Source organism: Triturus cristatus, chromosome 2_1, assembly GCF_964204655.1.
Source record: "Triturus cristatus chromosome 2_1, aTriCri1.1, whole genome shotgun sequence".
NCBI classification, from domain to species: Eukaryota; Metazoa; Chordata; class Amphibia; order Caudata; family Salamandridae; genus Triturus; species Triturus cristatus.
In genome coordinates, this window is record NC_140581.1 from 721,242,227 (window position 1) to 721,263,713 (window position 21,487).

General features: G+C 45.3%; 1 protein-coding gene across 1 annotated transcript in view; it reads left to right on the forward strand.

Annotated features, from left to right (window-relative positions):
* Positions 1-21,426, forward strand: part of LOC146865799 (uncharacterized) — a 39,787-nt gene extending 18,361 nt beyond the window's left edge. The window contains exon 3 of the mRNA XM_085640195.1: positions 20,818-21,426. Coding sequence (XP_085496321.1) covers positions 20,818-21,426 — 609 coding nt within the window. The remainder of the gene's footprint in view (positions 1-20,817) is intronic.
* Positions 21,427-21,487: the final 61 nt, after the last annotated feature.

The window sequence follows — 21,487 nt, forward strand, 5'->3', positions numbered from 1 at the left end:
CAAGTTATTGGACTGGGTGTCTGCATACTGCGGCTTGAAGTAGTTGATCCAGTCCTCCTGGGATACATTATTATCAGGGGGCTCTGGTGAACCCCCCGTGCCCCATTTGACAATGTTCCAGAATAGTCTAGAGTCATTTTTGTCGCTTGCTTCCTTTAGCTCTCGCCAATGCTGCTCATCCCACAGTTTCTTCGCATTGGCTATGCTTTTTCTGTACGCAGTTCTGGCAAGACGAATAGACACCATATCCCTCTCCCTGATCGCAACTCCTAAGGCTACTCTAGTCTGCCTACACTCAGCATTATACCACTTCACTGGTTTGTCATTTCTTATGTCACCTTTCTTTGCTGGTTTCTGGAAATAGTCCTTAATAGCTATGAAGAGGTTCTCATGGATTTTGGTTGCTTTATCACTCCCTTGATATTTAGGGTTTGATTGTTCAAGAAGTGTTACCGCTTCATCAACCTGGGAATTAATGCTGTTTATAGTTTGCTGGTTAGCCTTAACATGCAACCATTTCAGCCTGCGCATATCATCGGTTGGGACAATCAAAGGGGCATTAACTACCTCACAGGCCTCCCCCATACTATATGGAGCCCACCATTTGTGTTTAACACATAACGGATTGTGATCGCTTTCTATTCTAGTTTTAACCTCCATATCGATCACTTGTCCCCAAAGCTTTAGACTACATAGAACGTAGTCTATTCGGCTACTGTGTCTCCCGTTGTCAAAAGTGCAAGCCCCCAACCTGTCACTTCTTGTCCTTCCATTTAATGCCCTCAAGCTATTTTCATAGCAAATTGCATTTAAGGAAATGATATCCTCAGACCATCGGGTGACAGGTTTCAGATGTAATTTGGGGACACCCCATTGCCTATCTTCCTCATCTCCAGCCCAGTCATCTTGAATAGCCAAGGGTTCATAAGTTCTGTTTAAATCACCCGCTACCACAATTATGTTATCAAGCGAGTGAATTTCTAGGAGGGAAACCAAAGCTGCACAAACTTCTGACCTTCCTCCCCTATTGCCCCTGGCATAGACATTATAGATGTCAAAGCAACCCTTAGGACCCGAGTCGATTCTAATAAGTTGAATGTCTCTACTTCTAGTGTCAATTACTTTAACAGTAAGCGCTAAACATTGGCGTACCCAAATAGTAAGGCCACCCATTGGACGTCCCTTGACACCTTTTATTGCTGGGATGTAATAATTCAGGAAGCCTTCATTAAAGCATGGCTCACAGAGCCAGGTCTCCTGGAAGATACACACATCGTATGAGTTTACAAAACTTCTCCATTCCTGTGAGTCATGCTTGGAGCCTAACCCCGCTATGTTCCAGGAGACTAGCGTACCATTACCTCCCCATAAATCTTCTGAGATTCCATTAACGGAAGATACAACCGGAATTGCAGACAGACCCAGCTCTTCTACATTGACAGGTCTTACTATTGGACTAGTCTCAGAAGTATCCCCGAAGGTTACACCCAGTTCGATATTAGGTTTTGGGGGGTAAACTTCATTCACGTCTGTGGTGTTCTCTATTTCTAAGGTCCCTATTATTTCTATTTGGTCCACGAGCTCCTCAGTGATCCCAATCCCATCAGTTTGGTATATTTGATGTCAATCATTGCAATCCAGTCCTGAGCAGCTTCTCTCGTGAACTCCACCCATGACTCGAGAGGTGAGCTCTTGGAGCTGGGGGCAAGATTTTCTTAACTGGATCTTATATTGTGCAGGGGCACTAGTCCTGAATTCTAGGGCAAAGAGGTTTTCAGCAAGGGAGGCATGCTTCATTGTAAGTTCTATGGAGTCATATTTGTGATTAGGGGCGCTAATACGTTTTGCCTGCAGGATATCTTCCCTTATCACTGACCGACAACCTCTCACATGACGCAACCAATGGATGGCTTTGTTTGTGAGCGAGTCGGGTAACTCCCTATTGTGTTTAGCAAGTTTGGGGACACTGGTCATGTAGATTTTATTTGAAGGGTGTCCTTTGTTAGTATCGCTAGTCCCTCTTTTCCCCTGGATGCTAGCAGCTGGTATTTTATTATTTTCACAAGCTCTAGGCATTACGGTTGTTCCTTCTTTCGTATTTCTTAACTTCTGTTGGGTATTTTGGGCATTAGTTTTGACTCTAGGAGCATTAGATATAAGTGCTTCTTGTGGTCTTGTCTGTATGGCAGGTCTATTCTCACTCGGATCAATCGAGTGTGGTACGATTAAGTCATTACCATTACCCTTAGCTGAGGCTTGATTGTTTTTTCGTTTCAGGGGGAAGCTATTTTGCAGACTTTTTATTGCATTCGGTTGGATTTTTCTTCCTCCCTCGCCCTCACCACTTACTAATATGCTTAGGTTCTTCACTAATGATTTTAGTGACTCTATTTCATCTCGGAGAAGGATGACAAGATTTGTTAAGTTGGATACTTCTTCGCTCACAGCTACTCCCTTTCTACTGCTGTGATTGAGGACAGCGTCCAAGATAGCCATCTCGCCTTCAGCTGGGGTAGTATCTGTTTCTAGTGACATTGATTGATCGGCGGGGGGCACATTATGAATGTCAGCCAGGACTGTGAACCTATTATGACAGGGTGTTACAGGGACAACAACCGCTGGTAAAATATCACTGGTCGCGCCTTCCAGTTGATCCTTGGCTGCATGTTCCTGGTTGTTGTTTTGTATGATCACACAGTCCCTATTTTCAATGTCATTATTGGCCAATGTTTTAGATTTTCTTTTGGCCCGAAACATTGCTGGTATTATTGGTAAAATGTTGTTGGCTTCTTGGGGTTCTTGTGTGTCCCCCTTCTCACTTGGGACCTCCCCGCTACACTGATGCTAATCGGAGTCGATGATCTCCCTACACTCATCGACAAGAACATTAATTCGCTCCAGAACATCCTCGGATGCATGGCTGGCCACTTTTCTAGATTTCTTACCCTTCCTTTTTTTAGGGGGTTTTCCGTCTCCTCCCCCGGCCTCCATAGACTTTCGTTTTCCCATGGCCCAGGTATACGTGCACCTATAGTCAATGTAGACCTGCACACAAAACTTATGTTTATGTCTGTCTTACCATGGGCGTAGAGGTGGCGATGTTAGAGATGTGGCCCTGCCATGCCTCGGTCTGCCCCGGACGGCCACAGACGGCCCGCCCTCTGCCCGGGCTCCGCCCGCGCGCGTCCTGCGAGGCGGGAGCGGCTGCTTGTTCTTAACTGCCTCCAGGAAGGAAGTGGGAGGTGGCAGTCGACGCCCCCGTCCCAGGGGACACTGGGAGGTGTAGTCCACTTTATCCTTCCCCGCTCGGCGACCGCGTAGTTGGAGCTGCGGCAGCGGGGGAAGGGAAGGAAATATCCGCGTTCCTGCAAGGACTTGCCTAGTCCCTTTGGCGGTGAGTTTTGGCCAGGAAATGTCCCCCACTCAGCCGGAGCGGCTGCTTGTTCTTAACTGCCTCCAGGCAGGAAGTGGGAGGTGGCAGTCGGCGCCCCCGTCCCAGGGGACGCTGGGAGGTGTAGTCGACTTTATCCTTCCCCGCTCGGCGACCGCGTAGTTGGAGCAGCGGCAGCGGGGGAAGGGAAGGAAATATCCGCGTTCCTGCAAGGACTTGCCTAGTCCCTTTGGCGGTGAGTTTTGGCCAGGAAATGTCACAGCTCAAGCATGTGCAATTACTGCACACGTAGGCACTCGCTTGAGCTGTGATATTTACGTGAGTCCCCGTTCTCACGAGAAAGGCACCCGCCTTAAGAGTTCGGCAAAGCTGCATTTAATGGGACTTTGGAGCCGTGATTTATTAGCAGTGACCAGAACCGCCTCTAAAAGAGACCTCCGTCGATGAGAGCATCGCAAATTATTCAAATTTGGGGAACGCAGGAATTGTACTGCTACCCACGGAACCACATCTTGGTATAACATCGAGAGGCTTGGCGAGGGAGTATTCATTCACAGCGCAAGGAACTGCAAATAACATTGGCATGCCTGACAAGCAAGGTAAAGGAATTGTGTCCTCTTATTCCTGGAAGTAAGAACTCGATATGAAAATAAAGGTGACATTTGCAATATAATGAATACTGTGAATAAATTACCTTGCTTACATGGCAGCCAGTATTGCGAGAAATAACTTTTGCAGTCCTCTCTTGATTACCATCATTAGAAACTTACCAATAAGGAAACAGCAGTGATCATTTAAACGTCATCTTTTGCGCGCTGTGTTTTAAGAATTTCAACTTTATGCATTGATGATGGCTACAGGCTGAAACGCGTCTGCACTAATAAAGCTGATTTAAATCCATCCCGAGAGTGCCTACGTGTGCTGTAATTGCACATGCTTGAGCTGTGAAATATATATATATATATATATATATATATATATATATATATATATATATATATATATATATATATATATATATATATATATATATATATATATATATATATATATATATTATATATATCCAACCATACTCCTCGATTTGCCAGTTTCCAGGGCGCAAAGGAAGAGCGCGGACCACCGAAGTTTGTCACACTGCAATGTTTATTGGAACTCCCAAATGGATGCAGCAGCCATATATATATATTACCACACACTTCCCCAAGGAAAATAATAGGTCGCACTCCGGTATTTCCTTTTAAAAAAGATTTGAATGCTTTCAAAGCATTCAAAGCTTTTTTGAAAGGAAATACTGGAGTGCGACCAATTATTTCCCTTGGGGAAGTGTGTGGTAATTTTCAGCGGCCGGGCTCGGTCACGAGGTAACGCACAGATAGCAGAGCGCCGTGACAGTTCAAGGAGCCAAAGGAGGATTTATATATATATGTGTGTGTATATATATATATATATATTCACTGAAAAAAACATAGGTTTCAGGGGCGTTATAGTTAGCTGGACTTTTACCTCGTGCAAAACCATTGAAATTCCCCCATTATAGTTAGTTCAGCTAACTATAACTCGTGTGCCCACAATGCACTGCTGATGACGTCACATATTACATCACTCATGACATGGTCAGTGACATCTCAAATGACATCACAGATGACATCACTGATGACATCATCCAGTGAATGTGTGTTTTTCTGAAAATGACATATGTTTTATATATGTATATCTCAAGGTCGATGGAAGAATAAATGGGTATATAAGTGTCTAAATGGATGATTTGTTTTTGAAAAATTGATTGTATAACTGACTGATTAAGTGTATCTTAGTGAATACATTGCTTAGTGAGTAATGTTTAATTATGTAAATATCTGTATCAGTCTCTCACTTTGTGTATAAGTGGCTGCATGGGTTGGTGAGTAGCTACATGAGTGTCTATATAGGTTATTAGTTGGTTTTTTGAGTATCAGTATGAGTGTCTGAGTGTCTGTATGGTTCGGTGGGGGGTATTACATAGTGCATAGGTGCATGAATGAGTGATTCACTATTTGTATGTGTTGAAGACAGCATGTGTGCAAGATTGTATGGGTGGATGAGTGTGTGCATGGGTGTGTTAGTGAGTGAATGACTGTCTCAATAGTGTCTTTATGAGTAACTACATATGTTTTAAACTAGTATATGTGACTATTGGTGTATATAAGTGAGTATATGTGAGAGATTGAAAGAGTTCCTGTATGAATATGTATGTGTTTCTATAAGTGATTGTTTAAAAGACTAAGTATGTGTAAGTTTCTGTAGAAGTAAGTGTGGTGGTGTGTGTATAACTGTATATGTAAGTAAATGGATGTTTGATTCTTTATTAGCATGAGTGACTATGTGTGTGAGTAACTCTATGGATGAGTGGTGTTGTGTAACAGGATGTATAGGTGTATGAGTACATATGATGAGTGAGTACATGTATGAGTGACTGTATAGGACTGTTGGTGAATGAGTGGATGTGTATGTGGATCTTAGAATTACTGAATAGGTTGTTGTAACTGATATTGGTATGTCCATTGTTTTGAAAATTTTAGTTTCTATTTTTGAATGTGTGTATCAAAGGTTATATTAGGGGGAGAGGAGGTCTGTCACTCTATCAGCAAGGATGATGTCATCAGTGATGTCATTTGAGATGTCATCAGTGATGTCATGAGTGATGTCACTGACCATGTCATGAGTGATGTAATATGTGACGTCATCAGCAGTGCATTGTGGGCGCGCGAGTTATAGTTAGCTGAACTAACTATAACGGGGGAATTTCAATGGTTTTGTACGAGTGAAAAGTCCAGCTAGCTATAACGCCCCAGAAACCTATGTTTTTTTCAGTGAATTTCTAAGGTTTTTTAAATGCTAATTCCTAACTATAACGTGCCTGAAACCTATGGTTTTTTCAGTGAATTTCAAAAGTTTTTTAAATGCTAATTTCTAACTATGCCTACAGAGATAGGACATGTGAAGAAAGAAGAAAAAACGCACAGAAAGAAAAAAAAGAAATGCAGAAAGAAGCAAGAGAAGTCCTCAAAGACGAAGAAAAGTGCAGGAAGAAGGATAACATGCAGAAAGAACAAACAGAAGAGCAGAAAGAAGCCTTGTTGCAAAATCATCCTGTACCCTCAACTTTTTCAGACGGATACTGGTGGAAACTGAGTCTGACCAACCAGTCCTAGAGCCAGTGCTATGTTAAAAGACACTCAGAATACAGTGAAAACACCTACATACACTGGGGCACACTATGTTTTGGGGTCCCCCTGTGATTAGCATGACCTCCTCTGTAAGCCCCTAGTATATAATAGGGCAGGGGATTAAAACTACCTCTTAAAACGCGCCAGAGGGCGTGTTTGCACACGTCACCTCAGGCCCCGTCCCCTTCATTCCCCACTGTGTAAACATGCCCTGTGGCCATTTTAAGTTGGGAGATTAAGTCCCCTTGAATCCTGAGGGTCCCTAGGGTCCAACTAGACCCCTAGGAACCTCCAGTAAGCGCCACAGAGCTGCGTTGCAGAGAGATGTAAAAAGGGGCACGGCCTAGACCACCTCTCTGCAACGCAGCGCAGTGGCGCTTACTGGAAGCACCTGGTGGGCTAGTTGGCCCCCAAGGTCCCTCAGGATTGAAGGGAAATTATTTCCCCAATTTAAAACGCACCCCAGGGCTTGTTTGCACATGTTAACTCAGGCCCCGTCCCCTCCCTTCACCACTGTGTAAACACGCCCTGTGGCCGTTTTTTGTTGGGAGATTAAGTTCATTTGAATCCTGAGGGTCCCTAGGGTCCAACTAGCCCACTAGGTACCTCCAGTAAGCGCCACAGAGCTGCGTTGCAGAGAGGTGTAAAAAGTGGCACGGCCTGGACCACCTCTCTGCAACGCAGAGCAGTGGCGCTTACTGGAAGCAGCTGGTGGGCTAGTTGGCCCCCAGGGTCCCTCAGGATTGAAAGGGAATAATTTCCCCAACTTAAAATGCACCACAGGGTGTGTTTTCACACGTCACCTCAGGCCCCGTCCCCTCCCTTCACCACTGCGTAAACCCGCCCTGTGGCCGTTCTAAGTTGAAAGATTAAGTCCCCTTGAATCCTAAGGGTACCTAGGGTCAAACTAGCCCACTAGGTACCTCCAGTAAGCGCCACAGAGCTGCGTTGCATAGAGGTGAAAAAGAGGGGCGTGGCCTCAGAACACCTATCTGCAACGCAGCTCCCTGGCGCATACTGGAGATACCTGTTGGGCTAGTTGGCCCTCAGGGACCCTCAGTATTGAAGGGGAATTAATTCCCCAACTTACAACTGGCCAGGGGGCGCGTTTGCAGAGTGCTGCAAGGAGGGGGCGTGGCCTCCGGCGTGATGCCGGTCTTTTATCTATTTTATTTTTTTAAGAAGGAGGGCTGTGTGGCCCCCCTTCTTTTTCTAATTTACTGGCCCTGGAGACCCCATCCCCCAGGGCCTGCACCCTAACTTTTTTTGTTGAAAAAAATAAATGTGGCCCTCCCAAGGCCTTAATCGGCCCGGGTCATTTTTTAATTCTTTAGTAGGGGGCTGCGTTGCCTCCCTCCTCAGGCCACTTATGGCCCCGGGGACCCCATACCCCGGGGCCGGCCTTTGTTTTTTATTATTTAAAAAAAAAATATATATTTATAGAAACACCTAGGACATGCTGGACAAACCGTATGTACCTATCACCATGACGATTTGCGTGATATTCATTAAAAGGCGACTATGCATAGAATGAATCCACATGGAATGTATTTACACCGCTAGTGAAGCTCTGACATGTCTGACGCCCTACCGTGCCTAATTCCGGTGCCCCTGCCAGTGGGTACTCTCCAAGTAGACACCCTTGGCGTTTATTTATACAAACATGGGTAGCTATTGACGGGCACATTTAATATACACGCACACTAAGCCATTCAAAGGGGATTCGACAAAAATGTGACTAAACTATGCAAGAAACTCCCCTCACGGTTAATAAAACACACATCCACCGCCGGATGTGGAATACTTTTTATTTTACTCTCTGGAAAGGAGACGAACCTCACTTGAGAGTCACAGCGTGCTCCTGGCTGAGCCCAATGCTGTGTTACACCCACCAGTGCCCGCCGAGTGCCTTACACCTCTGTGTTGTATTTCACCAGCTAGTGCGTATGCTATGACACTCTCTAGCCCATGTGCACTGTTACACCACCCCATGAATATGTCATGCCACACTTGCCTTCACACGGGTTATATTGCCCCATCTAACGTGCCTTCCTCGATGCCTATGTTATAACGCACAGTGCTATGCCATACATATTACAATCTGGGATCTGGGATCCATATCTTTGTCACAATGCATATGCAACGTTACACTCCCCAGCACATATTTTATATTACAACTTTAGAGACTAGTTAGGTTACACAACACTGCCCTGTGCATATTACACTCCAAGGCGCATATCGCATAGCACACGCTAGTGCCTGTGCTATCTCGTGCTCTCCAATGAATCTGTCATTGCGCACAATGTATTGCATATTATATTTCACGCCCCAGTTCATCTTATATCACACTTTTTGGTGCATAGTTTATACCATATACTATATCTAGTTTTCATTTTCAATCGTGCTCCCAGGACTATGTTCTATATAACACTGCGTCCACCTACCCTTTTCACGGGCATTACATTTTGCGATGGGGTGGAGGGTCAGGGGGTGTTTCTGCCAAGTGAGCCCGGAGTCACAGTCACAAAAGTCCTCTTCTTCCTGAATAAAAGTGAAATTATGCTGCATATTTTAAGTAGTTCGCACAGACACACATTTAAAAAAAAATAAAGTTCCTAATACCCACCTTCTCTGAACAGTTAGCTTGCTGTCCCATCCACCTCCTCCCTATCCTCTGTTGTCTGAATCCACGGACTAGCCTCCTCCCTCCTGCCATGCATGGTCTGATGTGCTGCCACTGCCCTCCATTTAGCATGATGTACCAGTCCACTCCTCCTGCCCTCCAGTGCCCAATTCTATGGCCCATCATTGACCTCCTGCTTAGCCTCTGTGCTTAGCTTGCTGCCCCTATTCTCCTTCCCCCTGCCCTCTTTGTGCATGCCCCTGCTCCATCCTTTTTGCCCACCATGTTCCATGGACCTGCCACTCCTATCTACTCTGAGTGTTCTGTTGAGCTGCACTCCCCTCCCACCTGCCTAGCATTGTGAGATGACTGTAACCTGTCCCTGCCACCTCCACCCTGCCTGTCCACATGCCATGCCCCTATCCCCTTCCTCCTGTCCTCCATGGTTCATTTTACTGCCACACCCTTCTGCCCTCCCTGGTCTGTTGTGCTGCAACTGCTCCTCCTGCCTGCCCCGTGCGGTCTGTTGTGAGGCCCCTTCCCCTGAACTCTCTTGTCTGTACCCAGGTCATGACCCTCCCTTCTATCCTCCATGGTATTTATGCATGCCCCTGCACCCTCCTTCTTGCCCATCATAGCCATTGTGCTGCCGCTAACCCTCCCGCTTGCCATGCATGGTCTTCTGTGCTGCCATGGCCCCTCCCACCTTCCCTGTGTGGTCAGCTAGCTGCCCCTGACCCCCTCCCACCTTCCCTCCATGGTCTGTGTGTATGCCATCATAGTCTCACTGTTGCTCTCCATGGTGTGTCTTGTTTCTAGTGCCCATCCTGCCTGACCTCCATGGTCATCTTGCTGCTCCTGCCCTGCCCCCTTGCCCCCAGCCCTCTGTTTCCATGTGCAGACCCCTATTCCCTCCCTCCTGGCTTGTCTGCTCCATTGTAATGCCCCTGATCCGTCCCTCCTGCCCTTTATGGTCTGTTATGCTGCAGCTTTCTCTCCTGTCTGTCCATTATGGTCAGCTAGCTACCATTGCCTCTTTCCACTCTGTTCTCTGTTGTCCATGTGCATGGTCCTGTCCCCTCCCTATTGCTTTCTATGGATTGTTGTGCTGCACTCCCGTCCCGCATGCCCTGTGTGGTGTATTGTGCTGCTGCAAACCCTGATGCCTGCCCTGTAGGGTCAGTTTGGTGCACTTCTCCATGTCCCGCCTGTACTCTGTTATCCGAGTCCATGTCCCTACCAGATTTCCTCCTGCCTACCATGATCCAATGTACCATACTTGCGAACATTTTGAACTTGGTAAGAGGGAGATTTTGAAACAAAAGTTGGGGGATTGATTTTCCCCTTTGAGTTACATTGAAAAAGAGGAGATTGTAGACAGGAGACAGATCAAATAAAGCCCATTTGAGCTTAAAAACATTGGACGTTTCCTGGCTGAAACTGGTCAGCTGGCATGTATGGTTGTACTACTCTGCCTCCTCCTTCTGCCCACAATGGTCTATTATATTGCCACAGCCTCGCTAGCCAGTCCTGTATTGTTGGTTTGTTGCCCTAGCCCCCATTTCCACTGCCCTCCATAGTCTGTTGTGCTGCCACTGCCCTTCCTGCCTGCCCAGTGTGGTCAAATTTTTGCCTCTGCACTCTCCTACCTGCCTTCAATTTTCAGAGTCCGTGCCCCTAACCTCTGCCTCTCAACAGTATCCCAATGAACAACTAGATTGCTAACATTCTATATTTATTACAAAAGTGTGGAACGCCTGACGTCATCTTGATGCAATCAAAACTGTAATACCTAGAACATTTCCTTTAGAAATTACATATATGAGAGGGACTTATTTGCATCAAAATTATGGTTAGTGCTCTAAAAAACTAAAATGAAGACATATTTTCGGAGTTTTCAAATAGCGACAAAGAACTTGTAATCTTTATGTTTTTTTATCCAGTTGACCACTTGATTAAATGTTGCACTTAGGGGAGAGGATGTGGTGTTACTTCCAGAGCTGCACACTTTGCAACTGGGGAACCAGGTTGGAGTTTCTGTTTCAGCTCAACATTCTGTGATTCTGGTCAAATCACTTAATCTCCCCATGTCTACAACCAAAATGAATTTGATCTTGTGTGATGTAACCAATGCTCATGTAAAGCACTCCAATACCTGACAAGTCTGCACTATATAAAACTGCAAATACACAAAAAATAAGTGTTTTGCACACTTCTGTCATTGGGCTACATGTGGGCTACACCTGGGTGATATTTGTGCTGCATTTGGGCACTTTTGTCTCTGGTGGCCATCTTGGGAGATTTATTTGTTATGAAGTTTCCTAATTTCCTCATTTACTGCAGTCTCCTCAGTAGGAAATAATTTCAGTATTTTACTTTGGTTCAATCAATAAGGCATTCAGATGTGTCACACAATTGTCATAAATTCTGAATGTTAGCACTCTATTTGCTCATTAGATCACTGTAGTAAAGCTACTGCTCACGAGGGAAGTCTGCTGCTGGTATTCAAAGTGCATGTTTCAGTCTGCATGTCAGAATTTTTTTATGAAATAGAAGAGGATTTGAGAAGTCAAAATGTGCCCTAATTTTTCTTTCTGCAGCATGAATCATAATTTCTATGGCAAAATGAACCCCCTCATTTTGTTCCTTTGTAAATTAAATGTTTTAAGTGTTACCACTTTATTCCAATCAAGATGGCTTCAGGTGTGTCATACTTTTGTCATAAGTAAGACTGTTAGCGCTCTAGTTGTTCGTTAGAACACTCTGGGACATTCTGACAGTGGGCTATACTTGGGATACATCTGGGTGATATTTGTGCTACATTTGGGCTCGTTTGTCTCTGGTGGCCATTTTGGGAGACTTATTTGTTAAGAAGTTTCCTAATTTCCTCATTTACTACAGTCTCCTCAGTAGGAAATACTTTCAGTTTTTTACTTTGATTCCATCAAGAAGGCATTCAGATGTGTCACACATTTGCCATAAATTTAGAATGTTAGCACTCTAGTTGCTTATTAGATGACTGTAGTAAAGCTACTGCTCACCAGGGAAGTCTGCCGCTGGTATTGAAAGTGCATGTTTCAGTCTGCATGTCAGAATGTTTTAATGAAATAGAAGAGGATTTGAGAAGTCACTCAAAATGTGCTCTAATTTTTCTTTCTGCAGCACTAATCATACTTTCTATGGCAAAATGAACCCCCTCATTTTGTTCCTTTTTAAATTAAATGTTTTAAGAGTTACCACTTTATTCCAATCAAGATGGCTTCAGGTGTGCAATACATTTGTCATAAGTAGGACTGTTAGCGCTCTAGTTGTTCTTTAGAACACTCTGGGAAGCTGCAGTAGAACACAAAGGCATCAACCGACAGTCTCTGCCCTTGATGGATGTACATGTTTTACTGAGATGGTCAGACTTCATTCTCACATGAATGAGAAAGATAATGTGAATTTACAGAAAATATGCTCTCAGTTTAGCTTATAGATCACCTTCCAAACCTATTGTGGGAAAAGCATGAGAAAATAGTTTTCTCTCAAACATGATTCATGATATCACAGCAGAAGGCTTTTTCACATGGTAAAATCACCTTAGAACACACCACAATTCCTAAAATGAGTATGGTACCATCAACAAATGATTTCTAATGTAACTAAAGTCTTAAAACCTTCTATTAACTGCAATGCTTTTTAATGAGGTGCTATCATGTATATTGGTCCCAAGATGGCTGCCAACACTTCTTGGATGAAGTACTGACAGCCAATCAGATCTCACGATGAGATGTGTGGTTAGGCTCCGCCCAGATATGTATGTGATTTTACTTTTGATTTTCTCAGGAACTACTGAACAGATTGACACCATATATGCAAAAGGCACATGCCTGACCTGAGGATTACCTCTTTGCCAAATTTCAAGTAATTCTGTTCAGCCGTTCGGGCTGTACCTTGGACTAAAGGTCCCTATGGAAAATTGCATGGGGAAAATGTGTTTTGGGACCCCCCTTTTTTCTCAGCCCCTGCTTGACGAATCCCCCCGAGACTTTCAGGGTAGAAGCGGAGCGGAGCGCCCCACCTATTTTGAAAATTTCGCGAGGATTCGTCAACCGGCGCCAAAGTTATTTCAAATAGAATGTTGTGGATTTCCTATGGAAACACGGTCCTAATTATAACTATCTACTGGCGACCGCCAGTAGATAATATATATATATATATATATATATATATATATATATATATATATATATATATATATATATATATATATATATATATAACAGCCACAAGTCCTGGAACAATCCGATAGGATCCAAAGAAAGCAGGTACGGACCACTTCGTGGAGATAGTTTTCTTTTTATTGACGGTGCAAATTATAGTGCATAGTGCATTCTCAAGCAAGTGCTCAGCTCAGCCTGACGCGTTTCGACTGCCCACGGCAGTCTTGATCACATATATATATATTACCTACTGGCGGTCGGCAGTAGGTAGGTATAGTTAGGACCTATTTTCCATAGGAAATCCGCAATATTCTATTCCCAATAAGGCTGGCGCCGGTTGACGAACCTTTGTGAAATTTTCCAAACTTTTGGCCAGCTCCGGTCCGTCCCTATCCTGAAAGTTTTGTGGTGATTCGTCAAGTGGGGGCTGAGAAAAAAGGGGGGGCCCAAAATGCGTTTGCCCCATGCAATTTCCCATAGGACCTGTTGACGCAGCTACAGCCCGAACTGCTGAACGGAATTACACCAAATTTGGCAAAGAGGCAGTCCTCAGTTCAGACTCGTGCCTTTTGCATAAATGGTGTAGATCCGTTCAGTAGTTCCTGAGAAAATTAGAGTAAAAAAGATAGATATATCTATGGCCTCGGAGGATCCGCGCACCCTATGCACACCCTAAGCGCACCCTCTGCGAACCGAGCGCGCACCCTCCCGATCACATGCTGAATGCTAATTGGCTGTCAAGTGTCTGTCTACATTCAAAACCAGGAACTGTTGGCAGTCATTTTGTGCCTCGGTAAAAGCGAGCGGCACAAAAGGGGGTGGTGATGGACAGAGCATCAGAACCAATCAAACACTCACACCCAGTAAACAGATCTGGGTTTGATCCATCACCGTTCTTTAGCCCACTCTGCCACCCCAGTTCAGACATGGCCATATGCAAATCAGTCTGATCCTGTGCCTCATGGGAACAGTCCAGCCCGAACTGCCAAGCCATGACTTCCCTGGACCGGAAACAAGCTTCCTAGGACCGGTTTCTGGCATTTCAGCCGTCTTCAGCCAGGCTTGCTTGAATCCAGTGGCAAAGTGAGCAAGGGACTCAACGTCTGAGCATACCCTGCCAACTTATGGCGCACAAAGCGGTACAAAAGGGTGTGGTGATGGACGGAGCATCAGAACCAATCAAACACTCACACCCAGTCAACAGATCTGGGTTTGATCCATCACCGTTCTTTAGCCCACTCTGCCACCCCATTTCAGACATGGCCATATGCAAATCAGTCTGACCCTGTGCCTCATGGGAACAGTCCAGCCTGAACTGTCAAGCCATGCCTTCCCTGGACTGGAAACAAGCTTCCAAGGACTGGTTTCTGGCATTTCAGCCATCTTCAGCCAGGCTTGCTTAAATCTAGTGAGAAGCGAGGCTGTTAAGTAAGGGAAATAAGTGTGTGAAAGATATAAAGGGGGCAGGGTAGAAATACTCTGACACTCTAGTGTTGCTTAGGGGTCCCAGAAGATCACCCTGGGGCCCCCCCTTTTTTTTTTTTTAAACGGCAAAATGTACGCAGGGTGTGCGGATCCGACCGGAAAAAAAAACCCCGAAGCACGGGCTTCTGCGCTTCATTAATAATTAGCCCCGGGTGGACCAAATCCCGGGGGCATAATCTTTATAAGTTAATGGGGGAGGGGGGCTGCGTGGCCCACCTCCTGGAGCCCTTGAGGGCCCTGGGGACCGCCACTCCCCAGGGCCGGCTCCTACAGTGTCCTGGGGTGCCCACCCCCAGGACACTGTTGTTTGCTATGAGACGGTGGGAGTCTCCCACCCTCCCAAGGCAAACTTTGTTAGGATTTTGAAAGAGAGACCTACTCTCTCTTTCAAAATCCAAACGATATTGCTTTTCCACACGGGGAGCTGCATATCAGCAGCTCCCCATGTGGAAAAGCAATTCCGGCTCCCGAAGGACGTGGGGAGCCGGCTGGGACCGTGGGGGCATTGGGGCTCCCCCCACAGTCTCCAATGTTGTTTAATAAACCCCGGGGATGGGGTCCCCGGGGATAATAAAAATTAGTGATAGGGGCTATTTTCTTATTATTTCTAATTAGGAGTCGCGCATCCTAACGCCTTGGGTGCACAGTTTCTCTTGTGTTGGGTGCATGGTTCCTAACGCCTTGGGTGCGCGGATCCAAGGAAAAAAACCTGAAATTTTTGGGAGATAAACATCAAGCTTAAGTGTTTTGTTCTTGAGTGGCTCCAAAAAGAGCCGTTGTGTTCATTGAGAGTTTTTGGTACTTATAAGTAAGTACCTATACAGAGCCTAAAGTTGTTGAGGAAGACTCTGTTTCCTTCATCAGTAAAGTGTACTCCATCTCTCCTATACATCTCTTGCATATGAAAGCGCAGATTGTTATTGTAAATGGACCCCATTCTATAGTCTCGGAGAAAAGCAGAAACAGATTTATTCACATTTTTCCTAGCTTTCTCAATTTGTGGACAAAAATGATTGGACCAGTTCCATTTCTGCCCTAGGCATATGTTAGAATACACAAAGGCAGTTTTGGGAAAAAGTGTAATCAATTCTGCAAAGGTGTCCTTCATAAGCATTTCCAGACCTACCACAGTCAAAGTGCCTAGGTCATTGCCACCACAGTGCACTATTATGAGGTCAGGGTGTTGGATATGCATAAACGATTTTACCAATGGCATCAATTGGTGCCGCTTTAACCCTCTCTGTCCAATCCATTTAATGTCTATATTTGGCAAACCTAGGTCTTTGTGAATGCATTTGTTTTCTGCATACCTTTGGCTCCAGAAAATATAGCTGTGTCCCACAATCTACACTCTAAGCATCTTGAAGGGAGGTCTGGATGCACTCAGATGGTTTCTGTAAATGAAATGGCAGTTTGAAAAGTAAGATTTTTATAAAATGGTGGCTAAGATGCAGTTTTGAAAAAAGACAAGAAATCATTGGTTGTTTGACAACCTTCTACACTGAAAGGTAGGGTGCATGTTTCTGTTTTTTAAACGCATGATTCTTATTGGTTAACAAAAACTGATTAAAAGGAACATTATATATGATAAGCTGATATGTTGAAAAGTCAAGCACACTTGCTGTTTTGATTAGCAACATTGTGTGCTGAACTTGTGACCTGTGTGCTCAGTTAAGTGTTCCATGATCTGTTTCTATGGTAACAGGCAGAAGGCAGATTGGGGATAGGGTTCAAATTTATGTCATTTGGAAAGGGTTGAAATGTTTAACCAATAGAATTGTGTGCTAGCTTTTGAATTTATGTGGGAAGGAATGTGATTTGATGTTTACATGTATATGTGTGGAAAATGAGAGGGAAACTTTGCCATTCTTTGGTTTTGCTGACAGATGCACAGTGCAGAGATTATGTATAAGAAAATCTGGTGTGTGACTGATATACTTCTTAATTTACAAAACAACTTGAAAGGTGAGTTATTTAATTGTGAGGGGATGTATGTGGTCTATTTTGATTATAATCAAACTAATGTGTTTCTCCTGCTAAAGTGCAGGGAGTACTTTTTTTTGTCTACAATCTTATTGACAGTGTGTGTGCAGACAGATAACTGTGCTGTTTTTATATTTTGGTACAATTAGAAACCAGTCATTGTTTATGAATTTGCAAAATGAGTCTTGGTTCTACACTAAAATGTAGTATTCGTAGATTAAGAAATGTGTTTTGGTATAGTGCAAGGGATAGTGTTGTTTGTCTAGAATCACACAGTGAGTCTGTGTGCATTTAGAAATCATTTTGAGAGAAACATTTTGGTACTAATCTGTAGTAGTAGATTTTGTGCAATATGTACAATCACCTAAGATCCTGTAGACTAGTAAATGTATTTTGTACAAGGGATAGTTGGCTGTCTACAATCACACTGTGAGTCTGTGTGTATTTGGGTAAGCATTGTGAGAGAAGCATTTGGTAAAATTATGTATTTGCTTGCAGATAATTTTTTTAAAACTGGTCATGTTGTCAAGTTTTAGTAGCATTAAAAGCCAGTCTTTGCTTGTGCACTGATAAAGTAAGTCAGGCTTTGACACTAAAGTGTAGTAATTAAATATGTAGATTGTGTGCAGTACCCTTACCCGATCCAGAGTAGTGAATGAGTTTTGGTAAACTCCTAGGGATAGTGTTGCTTGTCTAGAATCACACTGTGAGTTTGTGTGCATTTAGGAACCACTGTGAGAGAAGCATTTGGAAACATCATGTATTTGCTGACAGATAACTGTTTTAAAACCTGTCATGTTGTCAAGTTTTAGTAGCATTAAAAGCCAGTCTTTGCTTATGCAGTGATAAAGTGAGTCAGGCTTTGACACTAAAGTGCAGTACTTAAATATGTAGATTGTGTGTAGTACCCTTACCCCTTCCAGACTAGTGAATGAGTTTTGGTAAACTCCTAGGATAGTGTTGCTTGTCTAAAATCACACTGTGAGTCTGTGTGCATTTGGGTAAGGATTGTGAGATAAGCATTTGGTAACATTGTGTATTTGCTGACAGATAACTGTTTTAAAACTTGTCATGTTGTCTAGTTTTAGTAGCATTAAAAGCCAGTCTTTGCTTATGCATTGATAAAATGAGTTAGGTTTTGATACTAGAGTGTAGTACTTAAATATGCAGATTCTGTGTAGTCCCCTTACCCCTTCCACAGTAGTGAATGAGTTTTGGTAAACTCCTAGCGATAGTGTTGCTTGTCTAGAATCACACTGTGAGTCTGTGTGCATTTGGGAACCACTGTGAGAGAAGCATTTGGAAACATCATGTATTTGCTGACAGATAACTGTTTTAAAACCTGTAATGTTGTCAAGTTTTAGTAGCATTAGAAACCAGTCATTGCTTATGTATTGATAAAATGAGTCAGGCTTTGACACTAAAGTGCAGTATTGAAATATGTAGATTGTGTGCAGTACGCTTCCCCCTTCCAGACTAGTGAATGAGTTTTGGTAAACTCCTAGGATAGTGTTGCTTGTCTAAAATCACACTGTGAGTCTTTGTGCATTTGGGTAAGGATTGTGAGAGAAGCATTTGGTAACATCGTGTATTTGCTGAGAGATAACTGTTTTAAAAACGGTCATGTTGTCAAGTTTTAGTAGCATTAGAAGCCAGTCTTTTCTTATTCATTGATAAAATGAGTCAGGGTTTGACACTTAAGTGCAGTACTGAAATATATAGATTGTGTGCAGTCTTCTTACTTCTTCCACAGTAGTGAATGAGTTTTGATGAACTCCTAAGGATAATGTTGCTTGTCTAGAATCAAATTGTGTGACTGTGTGCATTTGGGTAACCATTGTGAGAGAAGCATTTGGTAACATCATGTATTTGGTGACAGATAACTGTTTTAAAACCCGTCATGTTGTCAAGTTTTACTAGCATTACAAGCCAGTCTTTGCTTATGCATTAATAAAATGAGTCAGGCTTTGACACTAAAGTGCAGTACTCAGATATGTAGATTGTGTGCAGTACCCTTACCCCTTCCAGACTAGTGAATGAGTTTGGTAAACTCCTAGGATAGTGTTGCTTGTCTAGAATCACACTGTGAGTCTGTGTGCATTTGGGAACCACTGTGAGAGAAGCACTCTGCGCCTCAAAGCACCACCACTTTGGTGGGTCCGGGATCCGGGGATCGATCTTGGCTGCCATTTTGGCTTGGGGCATCACTCTCAGCGGCGGATGCCATCTTGGATCGGACTCGCGCGCATTGGGTGACGGGAGAGCCTACTTAAGGCGGCTCCTTGCGTGGCGGTGTCCCTGACCACCGACCACTTTGCATAGCTCGCGCTGCACTAGCGCTGTGTTCTTAACAACTGTCCCGTTTTTGTATTTGGGTTTGTATTTTGTTGCTGCACTTACCCCTGCTTTTAATTGCATTGCCTCGCGCGGCTGCTTGTTTGTAGCGCGTGCCCTCTGGCCCCTCACTGCATTTAAAAAAAGCGCACTCTGCGCCTCAAAGCACCACCACTTTGGTGGGTCCGGGATCCGGGGATCGATCTTGGCTGCCATTTTGGCTTGGGGCATCACTCTCAGCGGCGGACGCCATCTTGGATCGGACTCGCGCGCATTGGGTGACGGGAGAGCCTACTTAAGGCGGCTCCTTGCGTGGCGGTGTCCCTGACCACCGACCACTTTGCATAGCTCGCGCTGCACTAGCGCTGTGTTCTTAACAACTGTCCCGTTTTTGTATTTGGGTTTGTATTTTGTTGCTGCACTTACCCCTGCTTTTAATTGCATTGCCTCGTGCGGCTGCTTGTTTGTAGCGCGTGCCCTCTGGCCCCTCACTGCATTTAAAAAAAGCGCACTCTGCGCCTCAAAGCACCACCACTTTGGTGGGTCCGGGATCCGGGGATCGATCTTGGCTGCCATTTTGGCTTGGGGCATCACTCTCAGCGGCGGACGCCATCTTGGATCGGACTCGCGCGCATTGGGTGACGGGAGAGCCTACTTAAGGCGGCTCCTTGCGTGGCGGTGTCCCTGACCACCGACCACTTTGCATAGCTCGCGCTGCACTAGCGCTGTGTTCTTAACAACTGTCCAGTTTTTGTATTTGGGTTTGTATTTTGTTGCTGCACTTACCCCTGCTTTTAATTGCATTGCCTCGTGCGGCTGCTTGTTTGTAGCGCGTGCCCTCTGGCCCCTCACTGCATTTAAAAAAAGCGCACTCTGCGCCTCAAAGCACCACCACTTTGGTGGGTCCGGGATCCGGGGATCGATCTTGGCTGCCATTTTGGCTTGGGGCATCACTCTCAGCGGCGGACGCCATCTTGGATCGGACTCGCGCGCATTGGGTGACGGGAGAGCCTGCTTAAAGTCGCCTCCCCCGCGCAGCGGTACGCGCAGGTGGTAGCCCTCGCTTAGCCTGAGTCGTGCCAGAGTCCTGCCCGTCTGCGCTCGTCAGCGTCTCGGAGGCGGCGGGGCGGCTGAGGACTCTGATCGGAAGCGGGTAGTATGTTACATTATACCTCAGCCACGCTTCGAGGATTGCGCACTACATCTAGCCTGTGTCGTTCTGTTTTCCCCGGTCGACACAAGGGCAAACGCCGCTGCCCAGCGTGTGGCTGGCTGCCCACTAGGTCACTCTGCTGTGCCCCTAGGGCTTCTAAAGTACATACTAAACATCTCTGCCTGTTGTTGAACACAAGATCGGTAGGGAGACATGCGCAGTTTATCTACGATCTTCTAGTCAGGGATAATCCCCTCTGCCTGCTCCTGACCGAAACTTGGCTGGGAGAGGCGTCCAATCCGGACATCTTTTCTGCGATCCCTCCGACCTATAACATTTTTCGCCAAGACAGGGCAAAGGGTAGGGGGGGCGGAGTTGCTGTGGTGGTGAGGAAGAACATCTCTTGCTCTGTTCTTCCTGTTAATTCCATTGAGGGCTCTGAATCCCTCGGCTTCACGCTTAGACTGTCTCCAGTTCAAGCACTCAAGGGTCTGTTGGTTTATAGGCCTCCTGGCCCGGTGGGCTCTTTCTGGGAGGACCTCCAGACAGCCATCTCGGAGCTGGCGCTGTCTGCACAGCACTGTTTGCTGGCAGGCGATTTTAACTTTCATCTCGATGTCACGGATGATCCGAATGGGGTTAAACTGCTGGATATTACATCTCCGCTTGGCTTGGCACCGTTTGTGTCAGGGCCTACACATGAGAGAGGGCATACCCTCGATCAAGTGTTCTCCTCTGTCCCTATTGTTGACATCGAAATACGGCCGGTGCTCTGGTCGGATCACAGCTTGATTGGGTTTTCCGTGTTGGAAAATGGGCGGTTTGACGTCTGCGCCCCCACGGTGCCCAGAGCGGCCTCGAGAGCGATGCACAGAGTGACGCCTGATATGTTGGAGCAGGCGCTCACGGAACATCCCTGCCCCCTCTCGGGGGATCCGGAAACAGACACAGAGGCCCTGCAGCTATGGCTTACTGAGAGATTAGACGATCTTGCACCAAGGGGAACCCCCCGGTCCTCGGTGATACGGCAGTCGGCGCCGTAGTTTACGGAGGCGTTGCGTCTGACTCGCAGTCAATGCAAGGTTGCCGAGCGGGCCTGGCGCC